General features: G+C 48.9%; 1 protein-coding gene across 1 annotated transcript; it reads left to right on the top strand.

Annotated features, from left to right (window-relative positions):
* The first annotated feature begins 227 nt into the window (after positions 1-227).
* LOC140532084 (SUN domain-containing protein 2-like) lies at positions 228-17,886 on the top strand. Its single transcript, XM_072650630.1, has 17 exons — positions 228-358; positions 1,036-1,235; positions 1,793-1,927; positions 2,177-2,272; positions 2,543-2,636; positions 4,102-4,198; positions 4,843-4,938; positions 13,371-13,622; positions 13,777-13,854; positions 14,582-14,625; positions 14,977-15,142; positions 15,457-15,678; positions 15,860-15,944; positions 16,154-16,269; positions 16,421-16,588; positions 17,437-17,529; positions 17,773-17,886. Exons 1-17 carry the CDS (start codon positions 228-230, stop codon positions 17,884-17,886), a joined length of 2,187 nt encoding a protein of 728 aa, XP_072506731.1.
* Positions 17,887-18,919: the final 1,033 nt, after the last annotated feature.

Genomic DNA, 18,919 nt, shown 5'->3' with positions numbered 1-18,919 from the left:
TCAGCGTCTGGGAGACACTTCAGAAACTCTTTAGGAAAGCGCCTCTCTGTCCCAGTGCAGCCAGCTTTCCTTTTGGAGGAATCCATCCCTCCCCTTCAACGTCTCCCCCATCAGGCTCTTCTCAGGGGGTCCCAGAAAATCACACCTAGTCAGTCAGTAAGCACAGCTTCTCATTACTTTTTGCTTCTTCCAGGAATTTCTAGTACTTCTAGAGTGAGATTTTGATGATGTCTCGACGCAGTCAGCGCCTGAGCCATCGTTACCATGTTGATGATGATGGAGGCAGCAGCAGCAGCAGCAGTGGAGGAAGTTCCCTGGTGGCTGGTCAGCACACTGCCTTCAAGGACAGCCCCTTAAGGTAAGCCACTCCACAGCGACCCTAGGTCATCTTCCAGATCACAACCACTCAGGGCAGCCAAGGGCCTGGCCAGCTTCCATGTGCACCTTTCTTTCCTGCCCCCATCTTTGGTGGAAACATCACTCTAGTGCTTTCTTTCCCCACAAATGCGAGAATTTCCTGTCCCCAGCACCGTCTCTTCCCCTTCTACCCCAACCTGGGCTGCTGCTGCCTTCACTCTCTGAGAACAGGAACTAGGGAGGGGTGACTTTGAGCATTGAGAGGGCCAGAAACTGAGGCTTAAAGCTGGGCAGGGAACAACCATCATGTGGCCCAGTACCCACGGTTTCTGGGGTGAGCTGCAGGGCCTAGCAAGAGCATAGGAAGCCATGGGGGTGATGGACCTGTGGGGGAGGAGACAGGTTCAGGTGGCTTTAGCTCCTCTTGTACCTCATCATGGTGGTTCCATTTGGAAAGAGGCCCTGCCTGGCCCATGGGAGCTGGGGATTTGTTCCAATGTTATAAAGGATTCATCTGTTGAAGGACTAAGAACAGAAGAGGGCTTTGGGGATCATTTCTTTTCATCCTAGAAGCTCCTTGAAAGTCTCTTCCTCCTCCAGGCCTTTCTCCCCCTGTTTTTCTCCTGCTTCATCTCCTTCACCCTCTTTCCTTTGCTCTTCATGCTTGGCGCCCCCCAGGACTCTGAAGAGGAAATCTGGCAGTGTGAAACGCCTCTCACCAGCCCCTCACCTGGGCCCTGCTTCCAATCCTCACACTACCTACTACAGTGAATCAGTGGTCAGCGAGTCCTACGTCAGGGGCCCCCGGGTCGCCTCGGTGGACAAAAGCTCCATCCTACAAGATCAGCTGGACAGCGATGTCTACTGGAGTGAACGTGGTGAGCTCTGGCCAGAGCTTGACAAACCCGAGGGCTTGGGCTGGGGAGAAGGAAGGAAGCTCCTCCCTGTCTTCTAAAGATTCCTAAGGAGGCTAGTGTCTGTTGGGAGTTACCTTACTCCTCCAGGTTGGCTCATCTCCCTGGATCCTCCCAGGTGGGAGATCCTTCCATTCTCCTGAAGCCCCTCAGTCCCACAGATGGCACTTTTCCAGATCTGGCTGACAATAACCATGCCTCCTAAGGCAGAAGGCCACCTGGTTTTGTGCAGCCAATGAGCTAAAAATCATCTTTACATGTTTCAGTAAAGTTCCATTACACTTAAAAACATAAAAAGTGTTCTTACCTCATACAGAAATAGGAAGGGGGCCAGATTTTGCCCTTGTGCAGAACTCCATTCCTGCCCTAAACCACATGGGGGGGGGCTTCTGGGTTCAGACCCCCAAAGGGGTGGGAAGTCTGAATTCTGAAAAGTTCTGCCAGGTGTTCCACCTCTGGCAGCTGCTGTTGCTGGAAGCCTGAAGCTCCCTGCTTATCAGGCACCTCCATGCTCTGTGCAGGTGGGGACTTGGTGAGGAGGAGGAGAGGCCCGGGAGGTGCTGAGAAGAGTAAGATCAATGGACTGAATGAGGGCAAAGTCACCTATGATATCTATGGATCTTCCTCAGGATACTCCTCGGAGGATGACTCTGCAGGTAGGCAGCACTTCCTGCCTACTGGAACTCCATCCCCTGGACGCTGCCCTGTGTACTTTGAAGGGTGCCCCATCCAGGGGGGATGGGGAGAACATAGATTTCAGATAAAAGGATAGAGAACTCTGCAGTCTGGCTCCAGGTGGGGGTTTGGAGGTTGGGAGGGCCCAAGCCTCAGCATGGTAATGGGGATGCCTGAGGCCCACTTGTGTCTCCTTCTGGGTGGCTCCTCATGTCTTCACTTTCCTGCAGGGCACACACTTATGGACCAGCCTGGCTCAGCATCCTCATTAAGGAATGCTGCCTCCCAAGTTGGCGCTTTCTTGTGGGTGGCCATCACTTTTCCAGGTGGGTTCTGGGAGTGGGTGGGCACACTGCCCAGGGCAGTCCCTGCTGTGGGCCCATAAGAGCTTCCTCATTCCTACGCTGGGGCACACCAGGCCTGGGTGCTAACCCTAGGACAGTGTGTGGAGACAGGCTTTTATGGCAGGATCCCCAGGCACAGCTAGAAAGCCTTGGGAGATTCAAGGAGCAGCTGCAGAGTGGGCAGGCTGGGAGCAAGCTAACTCTGGGATAGGAGGGCGAAGCCTTTGAACCCCTCTGCTGGGACTTTTACAGGTTGGCTCTTTGGCCTGTTCTACTGGTGGCTGGGCACTACCTGCTACCGCCTGACCACAGCTGCCTCCCTGCTGGACGTCTTTGTCTTAACCAGGTCAGTGAGGCCTCCCTGGGCTCTGCCAGAACCAAAGAACCCATGCTTGAAAAAGCTTCACCACGCTTGAGCTCAGTTCAGCTTTTGAGACTTTTGTGCCATGAATCTTATGACAGAAGGTCAGGTCAGGGTCAGGGGTGTGCTGGAATCAGCTGGAACCAGCTTGAACCTGCTCCTGAGTGTCAGCTACCAGTCAGGGCTCCTCTGGGTATCTAGACTGAAGAAGAAGATGGGACAAGTTGTGTGTGCCTTCACCCCCTTCAGAACTGCTTGTTAACCCTTCCCCAGCACATGCCAATCCCCATGAGCACAGGTGCTGCTCTATTCCTGAGTATCTTGGAGGAGCTGTCCCCTCAGTAGTTCCTGCCTCTCATCTCCACTGACTCTGGTGGCTTCACCTTGGCCAGTTGGAAAGTCCTGAGCTCCCAGGGGTTGTAGTCTCTTCCCAGTCCTTCGGGTAGCCAGGCCATCCTTACAGTTTCTCTGTGGGGGGTCATGTCCAGGTTTCCAGGCAGCCTCCAGGGCTGTGTCCAGGAGCCTCTAGAGCAGGGGTAGGGAACCTGCGCTCTCCAGGCCACATGTAGCCTTCTAGGTCCTGGGGTGCAACCTTTGGACTGAGGCCAAGTTTTACAGAACAAATCCTTTTCTTAAGGAGATTTGTTCTTGGAAGTCTAGATTCAGTCAAAGGGCCACCCTTGAGGACCTCAAGTGCCACATGTGATCTCCAGGCTGCAGGTTCCCTATCTAGCTCTGGATTCTTGGGGCCACAGGCTAGGCCCAGGGAGACTAGCCAAACTTGTCAGGGCTTACTCCTTCCAAGTCCCAATTTGACAAGCACTGAAATGATTTAGCCAAAAGAAGCCTGCCCAATTCACTAGCATATAAGCACATTCCTGAGAGCCCTGGGAGGGAGATGCCTTCCACCAGCCCTGTCACCTTTCATAACAACATTCACACATTTGACCAAGGTCAAATTTTCTCCTTCCACTTGACCTCGAGGGCTGTCCATAAAAGCCCAGAGCTCCCCATCGTAGCTGTCCCAGGGTGGGGGCACACCCTTTGTTGGTTTCCTCAGCAGCTCAGGGAGGGTCGCACAGGAATCTGGTGGGGAAGACCAGGCACTAATGTCTCCTCCTTCATCCCCATGAAATCCAGGAGCTTTTCAACTCTGAAGAAGTTGTTTCTGCTTCTCTTGATGCTGTTGCTTCTGGCTTCGCTGGCTTACGGTGAGCCTTGCTGAGTCCCCAGGGCACCCTGCCAGCCCAGACAGACAAGGGCTTGGGGGCAGGGCTGCTGAACGCAAGTCTGGAAGACAGAGCTTTGAAGGGGAGCCTTTAGCCTTTAGGGGAAAAGGGACCCAGGCCTTGTATGGGAAAGTTCTTGTGCCTGAAATGGGATAGACGGCCTGTGTCTCCTCCTCTTGATCCAATCCCACAAGCCTTTCTTGTGCATCTTCTGTATGCAGGCCTCCCAGACTCATGCTGCATGCCTACTATGACAGTGCTGGCTTTACATGGGTGTTTGATCTGCCCCCTCAGTGGTCACTGTCAAGGCACTTGAGGGTGGGGGAACTGGTAGAAGAGCTGAGTCCACAATGAATGGGTTAGCTGGGCAGGACACAGCCAATGCCAGCTCTGGAGGCCTTTGCCCCTTCTCACTGGGGAGAATGGACAGGGTGGTCCTCCCTGGATGGTCCCAAAAGAGCTGTACTCTGTTCAGGAACCATGACATCACTTACCCCCTACTATGAGATGAAGCCCAGCTTGGGAATGGTGACACCACAAGCTGTCAGTTACCAGGACCTCTATTCAGCTGGCATCTCCTGAAAGCACTCTGATCCTCCAGAAGAGACAGGGCTGTATGTGGACCAGGCTTGGGACCAGGAGGCAGGACTTCTCCATGTCCTCTCCCCAGCTGCTTCTTGTCCCTCATTTTTCTCATAATCCAAAAGTGTGTAATGACTCCTGAAAGGATCATGAGAGATGCCTTTCCTGAAGGGTCTTGCCTTCCAGATCATGGGGCCCATAATGCATGCACCTTCCTTGGGCCAGGGTCTGAGCCCATGTGGATGTGACACTGCCAGACACAGTCCAGGTGTAGGTCCTCATCCTGGACATGTTTCCCTTCTGGTGCCTCAGCCTCTGCCTTCATTAGCCTTTCCTCCCATGTGCTAGGTGCTTGGTATTTTTACCCCTATGGACTACAGACATTCCACCCTGCTATGCTGTCCTGGTGGGCAGCAAAGGGCAGCAACAGGAGAGAGGAGGTGTGGGAAGCAGGAGAATCCACCCCATATTTCCAGGTGAGTGCCTGGGTGAGTGCCAGGAACACTTTGTGCAGGACAGGCAGACAGTCTGCTCACAACCAAGTCTGTTCCAATCAACCCCAGAATCACTCAGTCCACTACCATTTCTTAAGTTGGCCTACTGTGTGTCAGGCACTGTGCTAAGGGATGGGAATTCAAAGAAAGAATTCAAACCCAAACAAACAAGCCCACAGTCCCTGCCCTGAAGGAGTCCCCGAGTCATGAGGAAACAACTAGGTACAATGGAGATCTACCAGGACAGATGGGAGTGAAGCAGTAGAGGGAGTTGGCTATGCTGTTTCTTCTATGGCAGCCATACAGACTATTACCATACCATCTTTGAAGACAGTTCTGGCCTGGCAGGATCTTCCAGGTGGTGTCCTCTCCTAGCGCTGTCTTTGAAACAGCTCTGCAGCACTATGAGGCATCAGAGGAGGGGGAAGCAGGATTAGCCAGAGGAAGCTGCTTTTGTTTCCATTTTGTAATGAACAAAAGTCTGTTTTATTTCCCTTCTCCCTCTCCCACCCATTCAGAAAAATGAAAAGCAAACCACTTGTAACAAATGTGCAGAGTTAAGCAAACCAGTCCCTTTTTGGCCATGTCTAAAAGATCTATGTCTCCTTCTGCCTCCTGAGGCCATCTCTCCGTCAGAAGTTGGGTCATTTTCCAGAAAAGTACTTGGTCACTGCATCGATCAGAGTTCTAAAGTCTTTCAAAGTTGCTTCTTTGTGGTTCTTCTCACTCTGCTCTGCACCAGTTCATACAAAGTCTTCTCAGGTTTCTCTCAATACCACCTATTTCATTGTTTCTTAGAGCACGGTTGTATTCAATCCTTACACCATAATTTATTCAGCTCTTGCCCAGTTCGGGGGCAAGCCAGTAGTTTCCATTTCTTTGTCTTTGCTGTTTGGGTGCCAAGTGTGTGTCATGCAGAAGATAGGTCATTCATCTCAGTGGTGACAGTCTCTTCTTAATGGTCTGTGCTGTGGGGCAAGAGATGAGAATATAAATCCAGGCTATAATGAAGCCTTCATTTAGTAACCTCGATTTATCCATGGATTTCCATCTCCAAACTCATCAATCTTTGCCCCAGGGCCACTCACAAGCAGCATTAGGAGACTCTCTCACCTTGGATATGCAGATCCCTGGGGAGCCAGGGTCAGAAAACCTGGGCTCAAGTTTGAGCTTTGCCACTTGCTAGCTTTGGGACCTGGGGCAGTTCAATGCCAACCTCTCAAGACTCAGCCTCCCGCGTTCCCCCGCTGCCTTCAACTGAAATCATAGTTGCCTCCCCCAAAAGGCCTTCCCTAACACCTTGTCACACAGTGAAGTGATTCTGGAGGGGGGGGGTCTCCAGAAATTGGTAGCAGAGCCCAGACTATCAGAGTTGATCAAGCTGGGAAGACTTGAAGGCTGTGTGCAGATCCTGGTGTCTGCCCACCAGAAGCTTGGCCACCAGGTGATTGGATTTGGGGAGTCATGATGACTTGGGAAGCAGATAAAAAGACCAAACAACTTTTGCCTTCTGCAGCCACCTTCTGTTTGTGGACAGAGGTCAGGGGACCTCAGAGAAGGACAAAGAGTACTTGGTCTCCCTCAGTCCTCACACAGTCCAACCACAGTCTAAGTGGTTGACATTATTCCAGTGTAATCTGAGGGGTGACATGGAGTGGTGGGATAAAGGACATGGCTCTAGAAACAGCAACAGATGAGGTGCTGGATGTCAGATGCACAATGAGGTCCACGATTTTGGACACAGCCAGTGTCAGAATTTGATTTGTCTGACTTCTCATGTCAGCTGCAAGGAGTTTTTTTTTCAGATGTGGGGGGGAAAACAATCAGTGGAATGATCACTCACAGGCAGAAGAATTTGGAGGAGGCAAATCAGCCTCAAGGATTAGATTTCATCACATTTTTAAAGGCAACTAAAAAACCCCATAGTTGCTATTCCAAATGAGCATAAGGCAACAGAGGGCAAAGGAAGTCCAGGAGGAAGCTGAGAAGATCATTTTGTCCTTGTGACCCCAACACTCGGCATAGCCTGTTACACTTAGTGGGAGTGTATCAGTGTTTGTTGGCTGTCATTGTACTAAGTCCACAAAACAACGTGCAAGGGAAGAAGACACAACTATTATTTGTCAGTAAGAAAGTCCCCAGGCACAGGATACATGATCAGCACCAAAAGATGTCACAACGAAACCAAAGGACCATCTTCACGGAATGAGAAATGCTGGTTACACGAATCATTTCAGCATCAAGGACCAGATCAGTGACTGGGCCCCACAAAGGTCAAAATCCAGCAAGTTAGAAGAAAGGGGGACAAAAGGGGAAAAAACATACCGTACAGCTCCAACAGCTCCAGTCCTTCCTCTTCAGATGTGTCAACCACTCAGGCACGGCAAAAGGAACACTGACTCATAGCATCGTTTCCTAAGGATGTTTGACTGCTGCCCCAAAACATCACATTCCAGTGAGAAGGCCAGCAATCCTAGAGGCTGCCTCCCTCAGAGACCAGCGGCTCTTGGCAAGCAAAGAAACCAAAGGCAACACTGGATCTGAAAATAGGCCACTGGCGCAAGAGAAGAAGAGGGTGGTGACTAAAGGATACAAACAGTGGCCCCGTGAAACGGCAAACATCAGGAAGGGCCCTCAGCCTCCCTCTTCAGCTCACTCCTGAGAGTGGAGGCCCCCAAATTCTTGAGTCAGCTCCTTCCCCTCTCAGTGACTCACCTTGTTAGGAAGCTGTTCCTGCCTCTGAAATGTGCCACAACTTCTACCTTGCCAGGACAAGCAAAGCAACTCTAACCCTGTCCATGTCCACAAAGTCTGAAAACCATTTTCACGTCTCCTCATCGTGTTGTGTGTTTCCAAAAGTTTTCTTGATATCATTGGTTTTTACTTAACCTACCTTTCCCAGTGTGTCTTCTCAGAAAGAGAAGCAGGGAATTTGGAAAAACCCTGCAAAGCTTGTGTGATCTACTAGTGAAAATCATTTTGAATTAGGTACATCTTTACACACACACACACACACACACACACACACACACACACACACAAACGCACACATCCCACTGACTTTGAAGACTTGTCTCTAGCTTTTGCTTTCATGTGACCCACCTTGCTCAGTGTATCCTTCCCATTTTGCCCTCCCACAGAGCCAGCCCTTAAGCAAAAGAATAAACCAAAAAGGGGAAGAAAAGTTCAGCAGAACACAGCAGGCGAGCCCAGCATTAGATGCAGGTTCCCTGCCAGTATTTCCCACCCTAGCCAGGACGGGAAGGGAAGAAGATCCTCATGGGTCATGTCTGTTCTTTCCATTTCCATGGTTGTCTGTGGTGCTTGTTTTCTTGTTCTCCTCATTCATTTATTCCACTTTTCCCCAGTTCATGTAAGTCTTCTAATTAAGCAGAGTTGTGGCTTCGTACAGCATAGTCATATTTCCTTGTATCCATAAGCCACTCCTCTGTCAATGAGTTCTTTGCTACCAAAGAACTTTCTTAGTGGTTCAATTGGTATGGCACTGAATAAGTTAATTTAGGTAGTTTTATCATTTTTATGCTACTGGCTTGACCTACCCACGAGGAGTGAGTACATCTCCAACTGTTGAGATCTCTACGTATGAAGAATGTTTTGTAATTGTGTTCATATAGTTCCTGTGTGTGTCTTGGCAGGCAAACTCTCAGGTTGTATACAGTATACAATTGTATACAGTTATTTTCAATGGAATTTCTCTTTCTATCTCTTCCTGCTGGATTTTCTTGATTAATATATAGAAATGCTGATGGTTTTGATGGGCTTCCAACTTTCTTTAAGTAATTGTTTGAACTGGTTTTGTTTTAAACTGGTTTTTTAGATGACTCTCTAGGGTTCTCTTGGTAAACCATTGTATCATCTACCAAAAGAGATAGTTTTGGTTCCTCATTGCAGTTTTTTCCCTTCAGTTTCTTTTCTGCCTTATTGCTATATCTAGCAGTTGCTGTAACTGGTACAACACTGAATAGCAATGGTTGGCAATGGACTTTCTTCCTTTACCGTGATCTTACTGGGAAGGCTTATCCCCATTACATATCATGCTTGCTCTTGGTTTTAGTTAGATAATACTTATTTTAAAGAAGACTCCATTTATTCCTGTGCTTTCTAGTGTTTTTCAACAGGGATGAGGTATTTTGTCAAAAGCTTTGTCTGCACCTGTTGAAATCATATAAATTTGTTGTTTATGTTATTGATATAATCAGTTACATTTATAGTTTTCCTAATAATTGACCCAGGCCCAACTTCTTGGTATCAATCCAGCTTGGTCACAGTGTCACAATATATCTTTGTGATATATTCCTGTAATCTCCTTTCTTAGCATTTAATATTTTTCATCAATATTCATTAAGGAAATTGATCTATAGTTCCCTTTCTTGGGGAGACGTGACTCTCCTTGGTTTGGGTATCAAGATTATATTTTTGTCATAGAAAGAATTTGATAAGATTCTATCTTTACCTGTTTTTCAAATCGTTTATTTAGTGTTGGAATTGATTACTTTTTAATCATTTGGAAAAATTTGATTTAGTCCTGGGGTTTTTTCTTAGAGAGATCATTTATCGCTTGTTTCGTTCCTTTTTCTAAGATGGGGTTATTTAAGGGCTCTGTTAAACAGGACTATTTATATTTGTAAAATTCATTTCATTTAGATTTTCATTTTTATTATTGGCATGTAGTTGGGCAACAAAGCTCCTAGTAATTACTTTTATTTTCTCTTCATAGATTGTAAATTCACTGTTTTCATTTTCTGATGTAATAATTTGGTTTTCTTTTGTAAAAATTAAATTAGCCAAGGATTTATCTATTTAATTGTTTTTCTCAAAGCTTATAGTTTTATTTATTAGTTCATTGGGGTTTTGTTCTTTCAATTTCTTTCATCTTTCTATCGATTCAAGATTTTAATTTTGGTGTTTAATTGGGAAGGGATTAATCTGTTGGTTTTCTAAATATTTTAGTTGCATGTCTAATTCTTTAATCTGTTTCTTTGTCTCTTTGATTGATGTAAGCATTTGAAAATATACATTTCCCTCTAAGTCCTGCATTGACTGCATCCCCAAAATTTAGTTATGTCATTGTCACCATGAAATTGTTAACCATTTCTATGATTTGTTCTTTGACTCATCCATTCTTTAGGATCCATTCTGTAAGATCCATTCTTTTTCTCCAACTCCTCTATTTGTGTATCTTTCTGTTTCAAGCATATTTCTTGTAAATAACATATTGTTGGATTCTGGTTTCTAATCCATTCAACTGTATTCTTCCATTTTATGAGTGAGTTCATCCCATTCCCATTCACAGTTGTGTTCATTAAATGTATATTTTTTTCCATGCTATTCTTTTACACTCATCCTTTTGTTTTTTACTCTGTCCCTTCTTCAGTAGTCTTTTGTTTCTGACCTTTGCCTCCCTTAATCTATCCCGTCATTCTTCCCTCCCCCTCACCTTTCTCTTAGACGCTTTTCCTCCTACTTCTCCTTGCGTAAAATGAATCTCTCCATCTCATTGTGTGTGTATGTGTATTCTTCCCTCTTTCAACCAGTTCAGATGAGAATAAGGTTCGTGTTGCCTGTTCCCCTCTTCTGTCCCTCCCATTGTATAAACTCTTTCTAGTGCACCCCATTTATGAGATAACTTTCCCCATTCTTTCTCTCCTTCCCCACAACCTTCCAGTGCATTTCTCTTCTCCACCCTTCCATTCTTTTGAGATCCTCACAACATAATACAGTCATTCAGGTCACTATCTATTTAGACTGCTTCTAGGACCCGTGGTGATCATAAAATTCTGAAGTGGTTACATGTATCATCTTGCCACACAAGGGATCTAAACAATTTGCCCTTTTTTAGTGACTTGTGATTTCTCACTCATGTTCACCTTATTATTCTTCTCCTGAGTTCTGTGTTTGAATGTCAAATTTTCTATTCTGTTCTGGTCTTTTCATCAGGAATGCTTGAAAGTTCTCTATTTCAGGAAGGGTCCTTATTCCCCTGTAGGACGATACACAGTTTTGCTGGGTAGTTTAATCTTATTGTGGGCTCTAATCCTAGATCTTTTCCACTCCAGAATATGATATCCCAAGCCCTGTACTCCTTTAATGTGGAAGCTTCTAAATCTCATGTGTCCTGACAGTACTGGATTATTTCTCTCTGGCTATTTGCAGAATTTTCTCCTTGACCTGGCAGTTCTGGATTTAGAACAGTTGCTGGGAGTTTTCATGTAGGGGTTTCTTTCAGGAAATGATTTGTGGTTTCAAGTTCTACTTTGCCCTCTGATTCTAACACATCTGGGCATTTTCCTTTGTAATATCTTAAAATATTATGTTGAGCTCCTTTTTTGTTCCTGGCTTTTGGATAGACAAATGACTCTCCAATTCTCTCTCCTCAATCCATTTCTAGGTCATTGGAGTTTTGTATGAGATCCTATACATTTTCTCTTGAATTGATTTTATTTTTTGTTGTTGTCTCCTAGAGTTATTAGCTTCTATTTGCTCAGTTCTAATTTTTAAGGAATTCAGTATTTTTGTGCCTCTTTTACTAATTATTCATTCTTTTCTCATATCTTTCTTGTACCGCTTTTAAAAAATTTTTCCTCTTCCACTCTTAAAATCACTTTTTGTTCATTTTTATCTCATTCTTTAACTCTTCTAGGAATTCTTGTTCAACTCTTATCCAATCTACCCTTTTTCTTGGAGGATTTGCTTAAAGATATCTTCAAGTCATTGGCTTCTTCTGTCTTTCTGTCTTGAGCCATAGTAGCCCTTTGTGGTCAGGTTCAGTTTTGTTTACTCATTCTTCCAGCCTATTTCTTGACTATGAACTTGATGTTGGCATTGGGCTCAGCTCACCTCTGGGCTTTCTTAGTTCAGTCCGCAAACTTTCAGTGCTTCCATAGTGGTGATATCTGTTCACTGCTATTCTTGTCTGAGTTGTGCATGTTCCTGACTCAGGTTTAGGTCTTCTGGCTTGCGGGTGCTGGAGTTTCTGTAGAATGTTATTGGACTCAGTCATTGTTAGCACACTTTGAGGTTCTGCAGGTTCAGAGGGACCGAACTTATTGACTCTTCTTGCGTCTGGGTCTCCTACCCGAGGTATCCCACTGCAGGACTAAAAGTGAACATTGAGCCCCCAGCTGTGCTCTGGGGCTCAGGTCCAGAACCTCTTTGCAGAACCCCTTTCTTGATCAGTGCTCAGCTAGGGCCTCGCTCACTCATAACTGCTCCTCTCAGCCCTACGTCTGTAGCCTAGAAGAGTCATTTGGCCCCCTTCATGCTCCCAGGATAGCCTGGGATCTGCTCCTGCTCAGGGATTCAGTTCTAGCCCTTTTACCATCCTTGGGCAATGAAATGCTTCCCACTGTCCTGGCTGCCATTATGTTGGGCTCCTGGCCAGCCCCCACCTCAGTGTCCACAGCTCTCTTATTTCTTAAGCTTCCCTGGGCTGGAGAAATGACGCACAGGGATGTTTTCTTGGCTTTCCTCATGAGAATGTGGTCTGGCACATTATCTAGATGGTTAGAGAGGAGGTGGGCTGGGCTCATCAAAAATGCCCACCCTCCCTCTGTTCTCTTGGTTCTGCCCCTGTGCTGTGTGGTTGGTGGGGAGGGGACCTTCTGCATGCTTAGCCTCCTTTGTACCTCTTGGGGAGGTCTCTGACCTGGCTTTTTGCCCTGAGCTCTCTCAGCTTCTTCGACATTTCGACCCTGGTGACCCTGGCCCTCCCTCATCACTCTCCTGGCTCACTGCCGCAGTGTCCTGAGTGGCCTCCCTGCCTCCAGTCTGTTCTGCACTCTGCTCTCAAAGGAACTTTCCTTAAGAACAGAGCAGACCAAGTGACTTCCCTCCTCAGTCAATGGCAGGGCCTCCCCTTTGCCCCCCAGAGGAAAACAGCCCCACCCTGTCTTTCCAGCCTTAGCCTCATTGGTCTTCTGTACTCCTTTCACACTCGGTGACCCTACCCAAATGGCTGCCCCCATGCTGAGAATTCATTCTGGTGCTCTTTCTTCCAGTCAGCCTGTCAACCCACATGTATTTATTAAGCACTTCCTCAGTGCCGGGTCCCGGCCTAGGGGACACAGGTACACAAAATGAAACCATTCCCATTGACCAGGAACTTCCATTCTCAGGCGGAGACCAACAATGCTTACGTTTTTGTAAATAGCGTAAGTGTGAAATGAAGAAATCTGCCGACAGCAGTTAAACGACCTGGTGGCTTTTAATGTCCTTGTCTCCTCCATTCAAATGGAAGTTCTTCGTACACAAGAAAGGTTTCCTTCTTGGTCCTTGTGTTCTCAGCACTCAGCCCCACCTCGGGCACACAGTGGTGCTTAACAAATGCCCAGTGCTCCTTGTTCCTCCTCCTAAGAGACTTTTCATCTTTGTGTGTTTTCCTCCTTGTTCCCAAGGCTGAACAGCATGTCCTGTCCAAGGTTCATGCCCTAGAAAGGCGGCTGGAAACTCTGGCTTCTGAATACTCTGCACGTTGGCAGAAGGAGGCCATCAGGCTGGAGTTGCTGGAGCTGCAGGGGGCCAGTGGGAATGGAGGTGGAAAAAGCCTGAGCCACGAGGATATTTCAACTCTCCTGGAGGGCCTGATGAGCCAATGGGAACCCACCCTGAAGAAGGACTTCCGTAGGGACACCACTGCCCACATCCAGGTGAGGAGAACGCTCTGCTAAGAAGACCAGGTCGGCAAGCCCAGCTAGTGGAAGGCATAGAGGTCTTGAGGTGAGGCAGCACTCTGGGCTTGGCAGGACCTGCCAAGTTCTCTGGGTCTTGTTGAACGCCTGTCTCCTTTTTTGTGGTCTCCAGGAAGCACTCACCACTCTCAGGGCAGAACATCGGCAAGATTTGGATAATGTTCTAAAGAAGATTTCTCAGGCATCCCAGGTAATCCAGAAGCTCTGACGCTTCTGGAGGCAGAGACACAGGGGATGGAGGGTGGGTGGGGGGGGGGGCGGGGGAAAGGGTGCGGGGAGGGGGGGAGAGGGGGCAGAGACGTCTTGGGGGAGGTCACTTGTAGCTGGAAATGTTGGTGCTGCTGTCAGTAGACCTAACACTTGCTTACAGGTTTCTGGCCAGATTCCGTACTTGTATGGGAGCATATTCGATTGACTCATTGTCCCTGAGAGCTCCTGTCTGAGGACTCTGGATCCCCTTGTCCGAAGGATAAGCAGAGAGCTTACTGATCTAAAGCAACCTAAGCCTCCTCCTGTAGCTCCTTTCTGGAACCCCTTTCCTGTACTGAGCACATCCATGCATGAAGACTAGGGAGGGATAAGATTGTCAATGAGAAGACTGTAACTCAACAGCTGAGTTTGAAACTCTTTTCAGGGACTGAGAAGTGACCTCACCACTCTAGGGAAAGTGGTTCATGCCTAATCTCAGCTGAGTTGGGGTCTCTCTCAGATGCCTCCTCTTGGTGGGATGATAAGGGAGGAGTCCAGTCTTTGAAAGGTCTAGCCCAAACTCAAGGTCAAGATTTCTGGAGCCCAACAGTTTGCAGAGACTCAGATCCTCCTTAGCAGACAGAGGGTCCACCCAGAGGAGACAATGAGTCCCCAGAGTGTGGTTTGGTGTTTTCATCAGTCTCATTGTGCCATCATCTTCCTTACAGGAGCTGGAAAGCTGGGTGCTCCAGCTAAAATCTGAATGGCAGAGGTAAGGCCCCAAACTAACTGGCAAAGAGAAGAGGAGGGAAGGAAGGCTAGAAAACTAGACCAGAGAAAGCACCACTGAGATTCTCTGGGGGGGTGTCAGTAGAGCCAGAATACTTGGGTTAGCATGTCCATAGGATTAATCCCAGCTGGTAAGGACCTCAGAGAGCAAATGAGGGTCCTGAGGCCTGGGAGGGAAATGACTTGCCCAGGGTCACACAGGGAGTAAATGTCAGGGAAGACTTGCACCCAGATCTCTGGTTCTGTTCTTTCCCTTTGATAGTGGTTCTGCTTGACTCTATCCTGTGTCACTAGCCAGTGGCTGCCCTTCCCTTTTCCTTTTGTCACTGTCTAGTTTGGCCCAAGAAGCCCTCCAGGAAAACATATTAAAGGCTATGGGTCCACTGGAGGCCCAGCTGGCTGGCCTGAGACAGGAACTGGCAGCCGTGAGCCAGAGACAGGCTGCAGCGGCAGAGGAAGTAGACCTTTGGCCACAGAAGATGGCAGCCCTGCGCAGTGATGTGAGTCCTCCAGTCCACCACTTAGACCACATGTGCCCCTCTCTCCAAGGTGGGCTGCCTGAGCATCTGCCCAGGGAGACCCAACCCTCTAAGGTGTCCACTGGGGTCCAATGAGATCTTTTTTGGTAGACCTGAAAGCAGTGGAAAAATGCCAGTCACTTGGTTCACAACCGTCCCTTCCCTGGCACCAGGAAGACATGCATAGGCTCTGAGCTCTCAGAGTCTTTCTAGACACCCCCTCCCCAGGTCCCCTGTCCCGGCCCTCTTTCTTCCTTACCTCTACTGTTTTGTGGATGGTCTCTGGTGGTTTCTAGGTGGAGTCTCAGTTCCCAGCCTGGATCAGTCAGTACCTTCTTCGAGACAAGGGCGCTAAGGCTGGGCTTCTTCAGCTGGAGGAGGTACAGGCCCAACTTCGGGACCTGGAGCACAGAATCCTCACTCAGGTGGCAGAAGGGCAGGTCAAATCTGCCAGTGAAGCTGCTGCCAGCCTGAGGCTGACCCTTCACAAGGAAGGAGTGACTGGGGTCACAGAGGAGGTGAGGCCTGCCCCATTCCCTGTCTGCCTGTCGGAGGTCATGGGTTTGCCCTGAGAGGAGCCTCCAGGGAAGGAAGGGGAAGCCCTGGCAGAGCAGGTAGCACACGTGGCCCTCTGGTGAAAGGGCTGGGCCAGTTCTGCAGGCAGCTAGGCCCATGAGTCCATCCATGCCTGTCTTTTAGGATGTGCACCAGATTGTGAATGAGGCCCTGAAGAGATACAGTGAAGACCGCATTGGGCTAGTGGATTATGCCCTGGAGTCCTCAGGTAGGTAGCCTGTAGAAAGCCAGAGGGCTGGGGACATGATGGTTGCCCATTAAGGGACAGCAGGAATTAAAAACTCATGATGCCCCTTATGGGACGGGGCAGTTGAAGGGCTGATGCCCTGGCAGTGACCCCTCATCTTCAGGACTACCTCTGTGTCCTGCCAGCCCTCAGCTGCCCCCACCTCACTTCTCTCCCTCTTGTTCTTTCAGGGGCCAGCATCATCAGTAGCCGCTGCTCAGAGACCTATGATACCAAGACGGCCCTTCTCAGTCTGTTTGGCATCCCCTTGTGGTACTATTTCCAGTCCCCAAGAGCCATCCTCCAGGTATGACAGAACAAAGGGCCCCCAGCTTGGCTCTCTGCCATCTCCCACCTTCTGTGGGGGCTGGGCTCTCAAGGTGGGAGGATTACACAATGGAAATCTATTCCATTGGCTGCCCACCTGACTTGTCACCTGACTTGTCTTCTGCCCACAGCCAGATGTTTACCCTGGCAACTGCTGGGCATTCCGGGGCCCCCAGGGCTTTGCTGTGGTTCGATTATCTGCCCGCATCCACCTCACTGCTGTCACCTTGGAGCATGTACCCAAAGCCCTGTCTCCCATCAGCAACATCCCTAGCGCCCCCAAGGATTTTGTCATCTTGGTGAGTATCTGAGCCTTGCAGCTCTCCATTCCAGTATGCCTGACAGCCATTTCTTAACAGCAGCATTGTGAGGTGAGGAATGGAAGGATGTGCCCATTTTACAGCTGGGATATTGAGGCTGGTCTCTGGACTCCACAACCAGCCCTTTCCCTGCTCCCCCTCTTCTTAGAGAGAAGCCAGAAGAGGACAGCTGACAGCAGTCAAGATTTCAATGCTGTCTCAGGGTCCTTTTATACAACTCCTTTATACATGGGTGCCTCCATGGCCAGGTGTCCCATGGGGGAGCTGAGTGGGGATGATGAGCACCATTCCCTACAGTCACCTCCTTAGGGCAGAGTTGGAATGTCCTCATAAGGAGGATGTGGGTGAAAAAAGTGGAGCCAGAGGAGAAGAAGAAACGTGTAGGGGAACAGGATGCTTCAGGACCTAAATCCTGATAGATGAAGAAACTGAGGCACCTACAATTAAATTGTGTGTCCCAAAGCCATTCAGCAGCTTAGGGGAAGAGGCAGAGAAGGAGGCCAGGGGCTTGGAGGGAAAAGGATCTGTCTACTGAGTTAGTGAGAGATGCTGGAAGGTGAGGGGACCAAAGAAGGAAACATCATGGTGGCTTTTGCTTTCTCCCCTTTACTCTCCCCAATGTATCCCCCCCTACACCCCCTTCCTCCTCCTCTTCCACCTTCTCCTCCACAACCTCCCCTTCCTTTGCCTCCCTGGATAGATCTGGATTCATGTCTTAACAGCATGACCTTTCCTCTAACCCCCTCCCATCCATCCATCCATCCATCCATCCATCCATCCATCCATCCATCCATCCATCCCTTCCCTTTGCTTTTCCTTCTCTGTAGGGGCTAAATGAAGATTCACAGTCGGAAGGGGTGGCCCTCGGGCACTTTACCTATGATAATGCTGGGGAGTCCATTCAGACCTTCCACTTTCAGGTATGGAGGGCTGGCCCCACAGTGTCCCAGGGAGGCTGGTGCTCTTGAAGGCTAGATCACCAGCCATGGGGATGCTGTGGCTTTGCTAGGAGCTGCAGTTTGAGCCAGGACCCCATGGTTCTGATAGCAACCTGAGGGATAACATTCAGCCACTGAAGAAGGCCTGGGGGGGACGGGCTCTGGGGTCAGGATGTCCACCAAGGGATCACGAGCCTTCCTGACCCCAGTCTCCTCTTCCCACAGGGCAATGACACAGCCCCATACCAGGTGGTCGAACTTCGGATCTTAAGCAACTGGGGTCACCCTGAGTACACCTGCATTTACCGCTTCCGGGTCCATGGGAAGCCTGCCAATTAGCCTCTCCCCCCCAGGGCCTTTCCCCTCTTTCCCCCTTCAGCCCCTCCCCTCCCCCAGCAAGCACTTCATCCCACTTTCTCGCCCTCTCCCACACTTCATCCCTTATGGCCACTGTGGCTTCTGGGAGAGATACAAGGTGGGAGCCTACCACCATGGAGCAGTTTGGCCCCACCCTGCCCTCTCTGATGGAGAGGAGATCACCAGCTCAGCTATTTGTTTCACTCCCCATCCTCTTGAGGGTCAGGTGGCCCAGCTCCCTACCAGGCCCTGCCTGCCCTCAGGAGGTGTATACACAGTTTTGTATGATATGTTGAAGGTGTGAGTCAAGACATCATGAGGGCCTTATTATGCTCAGCAGCACTCAGAACCACAGCTTAGGCCACCTTAGCTTACCTTGCCCAAGAGTCTAGGTCAAAGAACTTGGTTTATTGAGGGCATGACAACTTGGGCAGTTCCAAAGGGCAGACTGGTAGACAGTCTGTCTTGGGCATGCCCCAGCAGGTGGCTAAAGCTCCCGTCCATGGTAGCATGCATAGTTCTCTTTACCATGGGGCATGATGGGGGCAGTCTTTGAAATCTGAAGTATCTGGGACTGGCCACAATTCCCTGGTGTTAAGTTTATTGGGATAGAGTTGGGGTTAGTTTTTTGGAGTTAAGGCTGGGATGGGAGGGGAAGGCAAATTCTTTGGCCCTGCGGGCCCATTGTATTATGTATATAGATAGATATTTATATTTATACATAGATCTCTTTGTTCTTTGTTATCAGACAGAAAAGCTACGGGCTTCATTTCCGGCTTCCTCCCCCTGGGGCCCAGGGTGATATTCACTCCAGCTCCAGCTTGGGGTGGGGGGCAGGCTGTCAGGCACGGATCCTCACAGTGACATTGCCATCCTTCCTGCCTTTTACTGTAGGAGGGAAGGCAGGCCTTCACACCACAGGGCTGGCCACTGGTCCCTGAAGCAAGCAGGGGCACTCACTCATCTGCAGGCTTTGGGGGTCACCAGCAGACAGTGGCAGGCTGACCCTAGCTGG

The sequence above is a fragment of the Notamacropus eugenii genome, chromosome 3 (assembly GCF_028372415.1).
Source record: "Notamacropus eugenii isolate mMacEug1 chromosome 3, mMacEug1.pri_v2, whole genome shotgun sequence".
Classification (NCBI taxonomy): Eukaryota; Metazoa; Chordata; class Mammalia; order Diprotodontia; family Macropodidae; genus Notamacropus; species Notamacropus eugenii.
The sequence above is the reverse complement of the archived record's forward strand: the minus strand, read 5'-3'. Positions and strand labels throughout refer to the sequence as shown.